This window comes from Zophobas morio, unplaced genomic scaffold, assembly GCF_036711695.1.
Source record: "Zophobas morio isolate AGI-343-1 ecotype UQ-CSIRO unplaced genomic scaffold, CSIRO_AGI_Zmor_V1 ptg000005l, whole genome shotgun sequence".
Lineage (NCBI taxonomy): Eukaryota > Metazoa > Arthropoda > Insecta > Coleoptera > Tenebrionidae > Zophobas > Zophobas morio.
This window is the reverse complement of record NW_026972110.1, coordinates 5,353,224-5,367,310: the sequence shown is the minus strand read 5'-3', so window position 1 is coordinate 5,367,310 and position 14,087 is coordinate 5,353,224. Positions and strand designations below refer to the sequence as shown.

Here is a 14,087-nt window from a genome sequence, read left to right as displayed (position 1 = left end):
AACTATAGCATAACCAGGAGCATATCAACAAAGTGTCTGTTACCAAAGAAAATAATATTTCAGAATATAAAAAATTAAATTAATATCCGTTACTCTGTATTATGTGTACCGTTTTCAGTTGAGGTAATTATAATTATAATCACCACATTTTTTTTTATTTTATAAACAAGATTTATAAGCGGAATAAATGACACTGCATATTTCAGTTCTGTAAATACGAAATATAATTCAACTCAACTATTCTTAAAATTAATTTTAGCGCTCTTTCATTGTATTGTAGAGGCAAAATACCTGTCTTGTCATTGGTTGAAAATATTTGTGGAGGTTACTTTAAAAGCGGTCATTTTAAACTGTGTTTTAAAAGTTCTTGTGAAATATTTTAGGTTAGTTAAACAAAAAAGACACCATGGACAATACTACCGAAAATACAGAATCGTTTTGTCCGATATGTGAAAAGACATTTCCCATGTCTGAGATTGAACAACACGTCAATAAGTGTATTTTTTTAAATTCAGCAGACTCCGAAGAAATACCCAAAAGAAAGCGTTCACCATCGCCAGTTCTTCCGCAGAATTTTAATCGAAAGTCTAGAGGACCACAAAGCAAAGTCGATTTAATTTCACCTTCTAAAAAACAAAAAGTTGAAACCAAAACGGAGAAGCAACCAACAACCCCCAGAAATAACAAAACAAAAAGTAACAAATCTTTGGTGGTGAATGAGTTAAAGCCATCAATTACTGTAACCAAAGCAACAGTAGCAAACAATATTGCTAGTGCTACCTCAACAAAAGCATCTGCTGTTGAAAAGCCAAAAGATAATTCTTTCTCTATTCCACTCGCTAAACAATTACAGCCTAAATCACTTGATGATTTTATTGGCCAGAATCACGTACTGGGTGAAAACACAGTTCTTAGAGCCTTATTAGAAAAAGGTGACATTCCAAATATGATACTGTGGGGGCCACCAGGTTGTGGTAAAACCTCCTTGTCTGGAGTTATTCAAGGGATATGTAAAAGTAATCCCACAAAATTAAAGTTTGTGTCTTTGTGTGCTGCAACTGCTGGAGTAAAAGATGTGCAAAATGTTGTTTCTGCCGCCAAATTACAACAAAAATTTGGTTGTCGTACAGTTCTCTTTATGGATGAAATCCATAGGTTCAATAAGAAGCAACAAGATATCTTCTTGCTACATGTTGAAAAAGGTGATATTGTTTTAATTGGAGCAACCACAGAAAACCCTTCATTTACAATAAATTCTGCTTTACTCAGTCGATGTCGCGTTATTGTAATGCAGAAATTAGAACCAGATTCTTTGTATTCCATCATAGAACGGGCTGCAAGGAATTTGGAAGTTAAAATTATTGATGATCCAAATATATCCTTGCAAGAAGGTCAGTGTGATAGGTAAGGCATTTTAACATGGTTAGTGTTATTAATTGTAAAAGTAGCATTGCAGTTCAAGCAGATGCCTTAAAGTGGTTGGCTGATATCAGTGATGGCGATGCAAGAATTGCTTTGGGGAATCTGCAATTGGTGTTGCAATTTCATGAGACCAAAAGTAAAGTTGTAACTATTGAAGACATAAAAGAAAAAATTAAGGTACTAAAACAAAATTACCAAAAATTAAATTTGAAACAAACTATTTTTTAATGCGAGACAGTGACAAAAATTAGTTAATAAACAGATCTCTTTCAGAAATCCCATTTATTATATGATCGCAAAGGGGAAGAGCACTACAACATAATATCCGCCATGCATAAATCTATTAGGGGTTCAGATGTTAATGCTGCATTATATTGGACAACGCGAATGATAGTCAGTGGTGAAGATCCACTTTACGTCGCTAGAAGAATGGTCCGAGCAGCCAGTGAAGACATAGGTAGGAAATATTGCTGCATAACTTTGCAGTTGAGTTTTATTATTTTAAATTAGGTAATGCAGACCCTACAGCATTAATGCTAGCTGTAAATACCATGCAAGGATGTCAGTTACTAGGTAAACCAGAATGTGATGTATTGTTAGCACAATGTGCAATTTACTTAGCAAGAGCGCCAAAAAGCAGAGAAGCAGACAGTGCGTTAGCTAAAGCAAAGCAGGTTATTGCAAGTTGTCAAGGATTGCAACCCTCAGTCCCTCTGCATTTGAGAAACGCACCTACAAGGTTAATGAAAGACTTAGGTAATATATGTAGAGGTTTTTCTATTTTTCTCAAGTCAAAATTTAAATACTAGATGTGGTAATGTCACTTTTGCTTTTTGCATTTTTTTTAATTATCAAAAAGTGGCTGTAGAAAAACTGTTAAAATAGCCTTGTGAAATTTATTATATACTTTTTACAGGTTATGGAAAATTCACTGGAAGTCAGATGTACTTCATGCCTCCTGAGTTACACAACGTAAACTTCTTTAATTAGATCGCCATCTAATACAATATTAATACTGGTTTTGTATTTTATAAGAGTTTTATGAATAGATTTATTTTTCATATTCTTTATTTATCAAATCTGTAATATACAGACTTCCTACAACTGCTGTTACTGTAACAGTAATATAACTAAAATGAATTGATCAAAATATAAATATATTTAAACATTAACTAAAAATCTTGTCGCTCAAAACAAAACGACACCTATAAAACATGATCCATGAGGTGAACTTTTTTTACAAAAATTGGACAGAATTTCAAAAAATGCACCTTCTCCACCGACATCAACGATTTAAATTCACAATAAATTAACTGTTAAAATTTTACTATAATAATTACAACTTAAAATTAATTACACACGGAATAGCACAAAAGTGCGTTGAATTCATCAAACTGTCGAATTGTAAAGAGTTGATGGAAATTTCACTAACTTAAAATATATAATCTGGACCTGCCATATCAATAGCCCAGCGAAATTTGTCTCTTTGCGTTTTGTTGTAAATTTTTTCAATTGGGACACCATATTTTTTACACCACGCTACACTGATACGGGGATCCAGATAATTCAGCTTTGAGGTACCCAACGCGATAGTTTTATTCTCGTCTCTGTCTGTTTCTTGAATTTCCAACTTGGTCAATTGTTCTTTTAAACGTTGCAACATTTTTTTCTTTTTCTCGTAGACAGTCTTTTCTTTTACGCTACCGTGTTTCGCGTCTTTTGCGGCATCTTTGACTTGTCGTTCGGCATCTCTGATACTTTCTTTCTTGGCATCGATTTTTTCCTTCAGTTTCTCCATTGATTTTTCGTGACCTTTTGGTACAGACCGTTGATGGTTACATAGAATAGCCACCGCACGATTCGCGCGATTGTACGACAAAATCTTCTCAGCTATCGAATCATCTGGGTTCGTTAATTCATCCAACTGCTGTTGCAAAGTCCAAGATGCGTTGTAGGTACGGAACACTTTCGCTGTGAGGCCTTCCATAAGTTCGTTTAAATGTTTGTTCATGATGGCTGTATTCAAACGATCAAAGAGATCGTCGCCTCCTTTTTTATGTTCCATAAACAACTGTAGATTCTTAAACACTCGTTTTTCTACTGGTACCTCGTTGTAGTAACGTATAGAATCTTTACCAAGAAAATCAAAAACTACCACGTATTCTTTGCCATCTTTTTCTTCATGTAATGAGATATGTTCAACACGTAACGAACAGCAACCTACAGTGTCTGCTTGATCTTCATCTTTTTCGTTACCAGCTCTAAGAGCAAGTTTATCAATAAAGTACAGCGCCACTGCGCGCTGTCTAATTCGCATTTCTTTAGATTTCCAATCATCCTTGTATTCTTTTCTAATTTTATCAATACACTGGTGTAATCTCCTTGCTGTTTCATATTTCTGCCAATCTTTTTCACCTTTTAATTTTGAACTGGGGTTTAACATGATGTACTTGACCTGATTTTGGACATTTTCTGTCCACGAAGCTAACCATGTAACAGTGTCATCATGCCGAATCTCTTTCCACTTATGACCAGGTGGAGGTTCAGGAATCTTTGAATCTTTACTGCAATTTATAATGATGTCTTCAGCTTCCACTCTCCTCTTCAACATACCCATTTTCGGATGTTCCCCGCGCCCCCTAAACAGACCTGGGGGTTCAATTTTAAAGTTCCCAATTTTCTCTTTGTGGCCATCGATATTGCAAAATCCATACTCTTTCACAAGAGCTTCATTCTTTTCCTTCAGTGCTTGTTTCTCTTCCTTTGTGCGATTTCTATTTTTCTCAGCTAGATCCATAAAATATGCATGCATTCTTCTGAAATCGCACAACTCTAAATTGGTAATTTTTGCTTGTTCTTTGTCTGACATTACTTTTCTCCAATCTTTAAAGAAATTATTATTGAACGCCGGTTTAGTTGTGTAATCGTGATCCAACATTTTTGCGTAAAAACCTGCCACTTCTTCTGCAGCCAAAGACAATTTCATTTCTTTGCCATCATAAAAGAATTTAATGTTATCTGGTATTGGATCATATGGAGGTGCAAAAATAGGTCCCTTGTGTTCCAAGAATGACCACTTCTTTCCGTCATCTTTCTTTTCTTCTTCCCACCTTTAAATATTATTAAAATTAATAATGTGTATAAAAAATGAGCTTGGCCTACATGTACCTACTGGTTGCCAGAACATTATTGAAATTTTGGTTTTTGTATTTATTTTCTACAACTTGTTCTACGTTCTTAAACGTTACTGGTTTAGTCGGCTTTTCCGCAATATTTATTATGCGCTTTTTAGTGCTAGTAGACAAATTTAAACTGACTTTGGTACAGACACGCCTAACCTCAAAATTAAAGATGTGACAAAAACTACATACTTTGTGATGGTACTTGTAGCTTGTTACATTTTGTAACGTTTTTAATACCATTCGGTTACTGTGCATTACAAAAAGAAGAGAAAAAATAATTGGCTAATAGATGGACATGTCGACGAACACATTAATAACATCACGCCATTTTGATATCATTTCATTTCATGTCAGTGATTCAGTGTTACCAACATTTTTAGTTAAATTTCCTTTCAAAATTCAACCAATTCCGGGAATTTTGTAAAGTCAAAAAAAAATTTACAAAATATCGCAAAACTGAATAAATAAAACATGGTCCTCTCCAATAAAAATAAATCTTTTAATTTAAACAAAATAAAGAAAGATGCCTCCATAATTTGCGTTAATTTCCAAATTTTAAAACTGTCGTCTCCTCATCCTTAATGAGGCGTTATTATTTGTGTAAGTAAGCGGCCTGATTTAATATAATCCATCACAAATAACCCAGAATTATTATTATTATTATGACATATGGCCGTGATTATGACCATCATTTCTGTCTGACAATTCACTGTAGAGATCTAATGATTTTAGTTGTGGCTTAAGGGCAGGCTACGGTTTTTTTTTTTAATATTTATGGGAACAAACAACTGCACAAAATAATTTTCGTAAAAACTTTCATACATTCACTTTTTTAGTCAAAACCAAAAGCCTTAAAATGCAGAAAAAATTCTACTGGCACCACAGTAAAATTGTCAAATATTTGATAAATAAATAGGAAACAAAAAAACACCAACATTTCAATATGTATGGTAACGCCGATAAATTAACAAAAAGTTCTCACCATTTCCACACTTCTTGAGGTTCCTCCTCCTTCTTCTTTCGTCCTTTCTTGGGACCTTCGACAACCGAATTTTCAGTTTTTATTTCCTTTTCTTTTTTAATTTTCTTTTCTTTCTTTATTGGTCGGTCCCATTCGTCTTCCTCATCATCTACAATTCTTTTCTTCTTTTTCTTTTCGGACTTGTTTTTCTTCTCTTTCTTTGGTTTTTTTCTTGCCATAAGGGGTAAATCATCTTCATCATCATCAGATTCAATCTTTCGTTTAACTGATGTGCTTTCAATTCTAGCAGCCTATAAAATAAATTAATTCATCACTGCTATGAATATAAAAAATTAACATGCAAAAAAAAAAACAGTGCACGTAAGTCCTAGTTAAACAAAAAATTCTAAAACCCAAGATGTTAATACGAAAAAATCACTAAACAACATTCACATTAAGACTGAAAACCTACCGAACTGTGTCTGTGAGCGAAAGGTTTTCGCTGAAAATACAATTTATATTAATTTTTTTAAAGATAATAAAAATTGATTTTTTATTATCTCCAATTGGTTTTTTTTAATTACTGCATATTTACTACAATGTTTGCTTGTTTTAAAAGTAGTACTTTCAAATACGTACCAAAGGCATATCTTCATCACTGTCCTCTGGTTCATCTTTTATGTTTGTAGTGCAATCTTCAAACCTGGATTCATCTGATTTGAATTGAGACATATTGTAATCACAGCTACTGACAGCTGAAACATTTTTGTCGTCGATTTCATCTTGAGATTCGGTTTCTTCCTTGATTACAAGCTTGTTATCATCCTCGTCAACTGAATCTTCCCTGGCAGAATCTTCTCTGCTGACGTCAATTTCATGCTTGAAGTGGCTTTTGATTTTTTTATCTTCATCTGAAAATTAAACAAAAACGTAACTACTGATTCACAAACGTAGCAGTGTTGTAAAATCCCATACTACAGAATTTTGATTAACAAAATTTGTTCTAAAAAAATTTATGAATTAACATTTGTGACTTCACAACTCCCACCTAGGTCTGCAACAGTATAGGTCTTAAATTATAAACGAATTTAAGCTGAACACATAAAGTGTATGACCATACACGTATGTAATAATAAAAAATTTACCTGTCTTAAAAGAGTCGGATTTGATAATGTTGTATACAGACCAGCAGTGTTACTGCAACAATTATTCATCCTACTCGTTAAGATTAAATAAACGTAAATTTTGTTGAAGAATTGCACACAAAAATTGCGATAAAAAGTATGTTACAAGCAAGTTTATTAAGCTCCCAAACACATTTAGGCTAAATATATCTCTTGGTCAAATCCGTATTTCAAATTATTGGTCTTAAATTGCAAAGAAATTACAAAGTAGGTATTGGCACAGAATTGCATTACAAATACAACCAGATACATTACAAATAAACACAAAGAGATAAAACTAATTATGAAAAACATACATTGTAGTAAGTTTTGATATGTTTATTTACAATTTCCTCCTATGAAATGTTTCCGGCAATAATAAAGTTTTTACTTTTTTCTAAAAAAGGATTATGTACCGATTTAATTGCTTTCCAATTGTGTGGTAACAAATTATGAAATCTACAACTCGTTAATGAACGAGTTTTTTGTTTTAAGAATTCATAGTTATGACTGAATATAATTTAGTCATTTTTGGATCTTGTGTCATATTCGTGAAATGCCTCATTTATTGTAAATTTTACTTTAATTTTATGAACCAATACAATCAAAATACTAACAAATTCAAATAACGGAAAAAATACAACAAATTTTCAAAACCGTTATGTAGTTATTGAAGTACTCCTCTAATATATAAAAACACTACACACTATACTGACTTTATTTAATAACACACGATTGAGATTATCATGCCATTTTTGTTGCTAGTATAATTATAGATACTTAGTGGAAGTAATGTAGTCAATAAAACACGATCAAAATTTTATTTACACACTTGGTTCAAAATTTATGCAACAAATCTGATGTAAAAAATCGGGAGTAAAACGATAAATATATCATGGCTCAAGTTCAGGAATAAGTTTGTAATTTATTAGTTGACACTGAAAGTTACACACACAGGATGCGTTGAAAGTATGGAATAGGTACGGAAAATATCAGCGAAAGCCAGTTTTTTAAAAAATACTAAAATCAATAAATTTTTCCAATTTTTAAGTAAAAATCATTAATCGATATTTTTATTCGGAAATATCAGCACTTCTTAGCACAATAAATTTTATATCCTGCACAGGAAAACTTTGAAAAGAAAAATGATCTAATGTCTAGTAAAAAATTAGTTCATGGATAAATTAATTAGTAGTAAGATTAATAGTCGTTTAACAAAATAATGAATTAAAAATATTTTCTATTGCCTCTTTTAATTTCAATATAAATATCATTTATTTCGTGAAATTATTTATCGACAATGATGTTTGATTTTTAATATTCAACAATTTTTTGTCGTGTCTATACGTTACTGTTGCGTAGTTTTTTCCAATACGAAAATAAGAATCATAAATAACAACGCTAGGTGATGATGATGATGATGATACATTTCCAACATTGTAGTTTATTCCAATTTTTTTGGTAACCGTTCTGTAATTCAAATTTAAAGATCGTATTACTGCATTACTGAAACGTCAGCTAACAAGTTCACAGCTGTATGTCTCAAAAATTAATCATGTGCAGCAAAGATCCATGTATAATTTATTCTAAAATCAAAAACTCACCTGTTCAATTCAGTTGGATGATATGGTGTGATTTAAGATTCACATTACAAAATTTGGGAGCTTCGTGTCACGGATTGTTTATTTAAAGTTTAAAAATGGAAAAAAAAAAGAAACATGACCTTAACTTATTTCACACCAAAGTAAATCAGTAAAAGTGACACTTACATTGCCAGTTCGGAGAAATTACGGTGTTGGATTTTTGAATAACATATATACACTTGTGTGCAACTAAAAAAGCGTACAACGTCTTGAAGCAAATTTTGAAATTTTTAATGTATATGAAAATGGCTTATCATTGTTGCTACTACGTTGCCATACAAACCATATTTTAGATAAATAATGATTAAATTACACAACTAAAATGCAAAACTGTATGTGATACCCTATCTACTCAAATCGATATTTTGTCTTTGTAAATGAACGTCAAATTGGCGTAATGATTTTTTAAATTATTTTCCTCGAACTTAAGGAGTGTTCATTTTATTACACGGACACCTTTAAAGTAATGCCAATTTTCTAATTTTTAATCTAAATTATTCTAGTTGTTATATATGAAAGCTTTAAATTATATCTATTAAATGCGATTTTTGTTTTCAAAATAACGTTATTTCTTTTTAAAATGAAGCGAATCGCCATTGGGGCAAGAAAATTATTTTTGCAAAAGTGATGCTACGAAAAATTTCCGTTGGGGTGACTGGCTAAAATAACTAAATGTTCAAAATCAGCAGTGTTCCAAATAATCAAAAAGTTTGGGAAGTTTAATACTTTAGAAGATTTGCTCAAATCCAGACCAAGAAAAGGCCCGCTTAACAAAAATATTGAGGAAAACATCATTAAGCTGCTAAAATTAACGAAATGTATATCTGTGCGGGAAATACCGAAGAAGTAAGATGTTACCGTAGGTACTCTAACTACTGTACAAAATATAAAGACTCGGAATAACATTAGAACGTATTAAAGCAAAAAAATCCAAAAAGAAGCGAAAAGCAGCGCATACAGTTTAAAAAAAAAAAGCGGGAAGTTATAAACAATTTTGGTCAGGAACAAAAATCGTTGTGTTTTGATGGACAACTAAACGAATGTTAAAATGGACTGCAATACACTACCCGGCCCCCAGTTTTATAATGCAGTCGTAGGGCAAGATGTCCTCGATAACATGAAAACAAAAAAAATTGAAAAGTTTGGGAAAAAAGTCTTAGTGTGCAAAGCCATTTGTTCTTAAGAATAAGAATAATTATTTCCTATAACATTGTTAAACATTTTTATAATAGAAAAAATTAAATTAGCCCAAAATACTCGAAATAGTAGCAATTTTTCAGTGTCCGCTTTATAAAATGAACATTCCTTAGTCTTGTGAAATAATGTAGCGTTGAGTTACTGTGCCATTTTTAAATCACCCTTATTTCATAGAATTTTTATTAAAACTAATAGTTGTCTCCATTAACAATATTAAACATTCAAATATGGTGATCAAGTCAAATTGCTGTTCCAGTTTTCACGAGATAGAATTTGTTACCACATAACTTCGTATATAAAGTTCTCTATAGTGTCTTTATAGCCAACCTCAATGATCGTCGAGCTGTGCCAATTAAGTCAGTAAATAAGTACATATCGAAACTATTCGAAAACACAACGATTACCTTAAGTTTGAGGCATGTTTATTGCTACCTCATTATAACTTATAATCACTCTGAAACAGGTATAATTTATAACAGTAAAATTTCACTCAGTACACTAAAACAATATTTTTGAAATATATTTGAATACACAATTACTTATAGAAAACTTCACCTAAACTTGTCTATTTGTATCACCTTAAATGACAAGTGCTCCAGTAAGAAAAAACTATACACAACTCATAAAATTTCTTAAATACTGATGGATATAACTGAGGAGTGATTTACATACTGTGTAATGTACTGAATCTAACAGTTCATAAATTAGAATAATCACATTGCTTCGGCATAATTACTGAGAACCCTGAAAAGATAAAAAATGAAAAAAAAAAAGCTTAAATTACAAAAATGAAGAACATCCTGAAACACCAAATATGACAAGAAACACCAACAGGTTGCCACATTTAGAAGAGTAAAAAAACACACCCAGAGTTCAAAAGACTTTTAGTTCTGAATAAAAAGTTGCAATATTTTAACTTTACGAAATATATGTGAATACAGAAGAAAACATCATACTTTCGAAATTATCTTCTAAGCAACCACAAAATTTCAAAACTTTAAGGTCATAATAAAGCCGTTAATTATCTTTTTAAGAGCTCCAACAAATTTGTGACTTCAAATTTGTTACTTTACCATGATTGTTCAGTCGCAGAAACGAAGATTTTGTTTCATTTTTACGACTAAATGGACACGCAACGGAAGATTATATGAATCATTTTCCAGGATAGTCTTGAAGCAGATATTAATCATCATAAAATAAAGAACTTTTTTTTCTAATTTAACATGTTACTTTTAAGGTTTTAAGCAAAATCAAACTTATCTATCTAGCCCCTGTGAATCAAAACTTCGTCAAGTGTAATAGTCTTTAGTAAAAGTTAACAACTCACAAGGTTAAAGTTATTAGGCAAATGAATTTGTCACATTTACGCTATTGTCTGAAACTTAAAATATGTATTTCTAAGGCTGGAAAATTAGTCGACCTATAAGACCTAACTAAATATTAAATACAACAACTGTTACCAACTTACCGATTTGATAATTTTACATTTACTATTTACGAAAATTACGTTTTTCTGGTGAATATATGGATTTAATCTTTACTTTGGTACTGTTTACTTTTATTTAGCTAGAAAAATTAATTTCGTTGTTATACTGTGTTTGAAAAAAGAAAAAAAAATGTCCGTAATTGTCTTATTTTTCCGAGTGTCAAATGAAATTATTTTAAATATATAAACCACGGTCTGATTTGAAAAATTATATTTGCCGTTTATTTGTTTTGTCTACGACACGAATTTTTTAGAGATTCTTTCACAGATTTTTTTCTGAATTCATTGATGTGACATTTTCAAATATTAATAATTTAATTTTAATATTTGCATTTTTTTAATTGAATTATTTATTTTGTCTTCAACAATTATTTCTGTTTAAGGTTGTATCAACAAATTCTGCTTGAAATTGGTAGAACTGTCACCCCAGTTTACTCTCCATTGTCAAATTAGACATGGCTGACAGTGACGAAAGTTTAAATAAACTTTTGTTATTGATTATTATTATTGAAATGTCACAACCTAACTTTCTTGAGAGTATAAAAGTGACAGCGCCAAATATTTGGACCAGGTTCGGCAACGGCAGCAAAAGAAAAATGAATTCTATTGTCAACTCAAACATTTTTGTTGATCATGGTGGATTTTCGTGTGGAAGACATTTACTTTTCAAATTTAAATGCTTCTGTAGATTAACAATACGCAACAATAAGTTACAAAAATTGTCAAACTTGCTAACATAAGTAAATAATAATTGTGTTAATAAATTCGTCACAGCAAAATTACATTAATTTTTACCACAACAATCCAGAAAAAAATCCACAAGAATTTCTAAAAAATATGTATATAAGGTATTATTAAAAGGAAGTTGAATCTCCTTAAACATTAATGTTTCAAATGAAACTGTTGCATATTTAAAAAAATTTAATTTGACAATCAGCAAATGCTGTACAGGAAAAAATAAGACAGCTGCGGGCTGGGCTTTTTGTTTCAAACACACGGTATATCGGTGATTTCTCTCGTTTAAAGCAAGTGTAACCATACATTCGTTTATTTTAACATATACAGTTGCCTGTTCACAACCCAGTCGTCACACAGTTTGATAAAAGTGAAATAAATTAATCCAACCCGTTGCCTTTACCACTTAAATTAACTTCTGTTAACACTGTCGCACACTTTTACAAGTACTTCAACCAATGCGAGTTTGTATTAATTAATGCACTCATTAAAAATATATATTTTTTTATTATACGACGATTTACTTCGCTCGATACGATATGTAGAGAAAGTAAAATGTTACGAGAAAACAAGTCATTAATGAAAGTGAAATATTAGAGCTTAGAGCAAAAATAACACCTACAAAAATTTGAGTATAGCCAAAAAGTGACCATTAATGATTACAAATTTAATGATTAAAATTAGATCATAATTTGGAAAATCTATCATTAGAAACTAAAATAATACGAACCATTCAGTCATCTTGGCCATTTTTGCAGATGTGCTTTTAGCTTTATGCCCTCTGGTGAAGTGGTAGCTTTGTAGCAACTGCTACAAATAAATATTTAGCCAAACATAAAAACAAAAATTATTACCAGCTTTGTCCCTATCTTTGTCAGACTTCTCTCTGTCTCTGTCCCTCCTATCTTTATCTTTTGAACTGGAATGATGTTTATCTTTATCTCTGTGCTTGTCTTTAGAGCTGCTGTGTCTGTCTCTATCCTTTTCCTTTTCTCGGTCCTTCGAAGAACTATGCTTTGATTTATCTTTCTCCTTATCTCTCTCTTTCTCTCTATCCTTTTTATCCTTGTCTCTGTCCTTCGACTTATGCTCTTTATCATGCGAGCTTTTATGCTCTCTCTCTTTATCCTTATCCTTGGATGAAGAGCTGGACTTCTTCTCATCTTTATGTTTATCCTTATCACGATGTTTATCCTTGTCTCGGTCACTGCGTTCTTTGTCACGGCTTGACGATTTATGCGAACTATGCCGGTCCTTATCCTTGGAACTGTGCCGGTCTTTATCTTTACTAGAACTCTTATGTTCTTTACTCTTGCTTTTATCCCTATCCTTATCTCTGTCCCTATCACGATCCTTGTCTCTATGCTTGTCCTTGTGCTCAGATTTGTGACTTTTTTGCTTGTCGGAATAGCCGTTTATGCCATTCAATTGAGATGAATCGGAATAATCTTTCTTGCTGCTCTATATTGAAAAACACGTGAAATTATAAATGGATGCAGCCACAGTAAAATAAAAACAATTCTTAAATTAATAAAGAAAAAATCGGTGCAGTACATCGGATGCACAATTGGGAAAAACGCGCGAAAATGGAAAAAACTGTTGACCGCAAGCTACGAACGTGGGACTTAGTCTCTGACGCCATTACAGGACTTAGAAAAATTTCGCCTGCCGTCTGTCGGACCACGAGGAAAGAGGCTTTATTTCGGAAAAATGGGAAAATCTGGGCTCGTAGAAATTTCCGCAATAAAATCAGAATGGAAAATGTGTACTTACGGGGCTCGAATTATCTTCATTTGCACTACTTTCAACGTCCATACTTACACTGGTTATCACACGAGCCAACACTTAGAAGAAAACGCGAACGAGAAACGATTGTGAGAACGCAACGCTTTTATGACAAAGTACTCGATTTCACATATTGCGCATGAGCGACACGGAAAGGCAATAACCTGTAGCGCGCCTAAATTCAAACTTGGAGAGGTTCGTTCGTTCAACTTTGAACTTGAATTTTAGACGAATGTCAGAATTGTCAGAATCAGCTGCAAGTAATTTATTGCCAGTGCGTTTCAAGAGAAAGTCCTTCGATCGTAGATGATTCGCACTTAGTTTTTTTAGACTGTGACATCACCAATTTTTCTCGGAATTTAAATTAAGATGTAAAATGGTTTGGCGGATTAATGTGATGCACATAATTTTGACAAATAATGTAAACGGTAGTTTATATTTTCGTGTTACACACAATTTTACTGATACATTAGGTTGCCAGACATTATTATACATATTATAAGCCAACAGCAG

General features: G+C 32.0%; 2 protein-coding genes across 5 annotated transcripts; one reads left to right on the top strand and one right to left on the bottom strand.

Annotated features, from left to right (window-relative positions):
* Positions 1 to 37: 37 nt before the first annotated feature.
* On the top strand, positions 38 to 2,428 carry LOC135122466 (ATPase WRNIP1-like). Of its 2 annotated transcripts, XM_064046655.1 has the most exons (6): positions 38 to 123; positions 384 to 1,404; positions 1,449 to 1,599; positions 1,696 to 1,879; positions 1,933 to 2,178; positions 2,339 to 2,428. In XM_064046655.1, exons 2-6 carry the CDS (start codon positions 407 to 409, stop codon positions 2,410 to 2,412), a joined length of 1,653 nt encoding a protein of 550 aa, XP_063902725.1. In that variant the 5' UTR covers positions 38 to 123; positions 384 to 406; the 3' UTR covers positions 2,413 to 2,428. The 2 variants fall into 2 exon arrangements, with proteins under 2 accessions (XP_063902725.1, XP_063902724.1); XM_064046654.1 differs by lacking the exon at positions 38 to 123 and having other exon boundaries at positions 220 to 1,404.
* LOC135122464 (DNA topoisomerase 1) lies at positions 2,305 to 13,700 on the bottom strand. 3 transcript variants are annotated; one of them, XM_064046648.1, is made up of 6 exons: positions 13,563 to 13,700; positions 12,644 to 13,250; positions 6,205 to 6,476; positions 6,038 to 6,067; positions 5,587 to 5,876; positions 2,305 to 4,532 (listed from the first exon to the last, which is right to left on the bottom strand). In XM_064046648.1, exons 1-6 carry the CDS (start codon positions 13,602 to 13,604, stop codon positions 2,855 to 2,857), a joined length of 2,919 nt encoding a protein of 972 aa, XP_063902718.1. In that variant the 5' UTR covers positions 13,605 to 13,700; the 3' UTR covers positions 2,305 to 2,854. The 3 variants fall into 3 exon arrangements, with proteins under 3 accessions (XP_063902718.1, XP_063902719.1, XP_063902720.1); XM_064046649.1 differs by lacking the exon at positions 6,038 to 6,067 and having other exon boundaries at positions 13,563 to 13,698; XM_064046650.1 differs by lacking the exons at positions 5,587 to 5,876; positions 6,038 to 6,067; positions 6,205 to 6,476; positions 12,644 to 13,250; positions 13,563 to 13,700 and adding an exon at positions 4,591 to 4,781.
* Positions 13,701 to 14,087: the final 387 nt, after the last annotated feature.

Bases quoted from the DNA above. Each gene is read 5' to 3' on its own strand.
- LOC135122466 (XM_064046655.1), top strand. From the start codon at position 407: ATGGACAATACTACCGAAAATACAGAATCGTTTTGTCCGATATGTGAA. The intron at 1,600-1,695 runs GTACTAAAACAA...GATCTCTTTCAG, and splicing joins ACATAAAAGAAAAAATTAAG to AAATCCCATTTATTATATGA. The intron at 2,179-2,338 runs GTAATATATGTA...TACTTTTTACAG, and splicing joins AAGGTTAATGAAAGACTTAG to GTTATGGAAAATTCACTGGA.
- LOC135122464 (XM_064046648.1), bottom strand. From the start codon at position 13,604: ATGGACGTTGAAAGTAGTGCAAATGAAGATAATTCGAGCCCC. The intron at 6,477-12,643 runs GTAATAATTTTT...TTTAATTTTCAG, and splicing joins CAAAGATAGGGACAAAGCTG to ATGAAGATAAAAAAATCAAA. The intron at 4,533-5,586 runs GTGAGAACTTTT...TAATATTTAAAG, and splicing joins CCTCAAGAAGTGTGGAAATG to GTGGGAAGAAGAAAAGAAAG.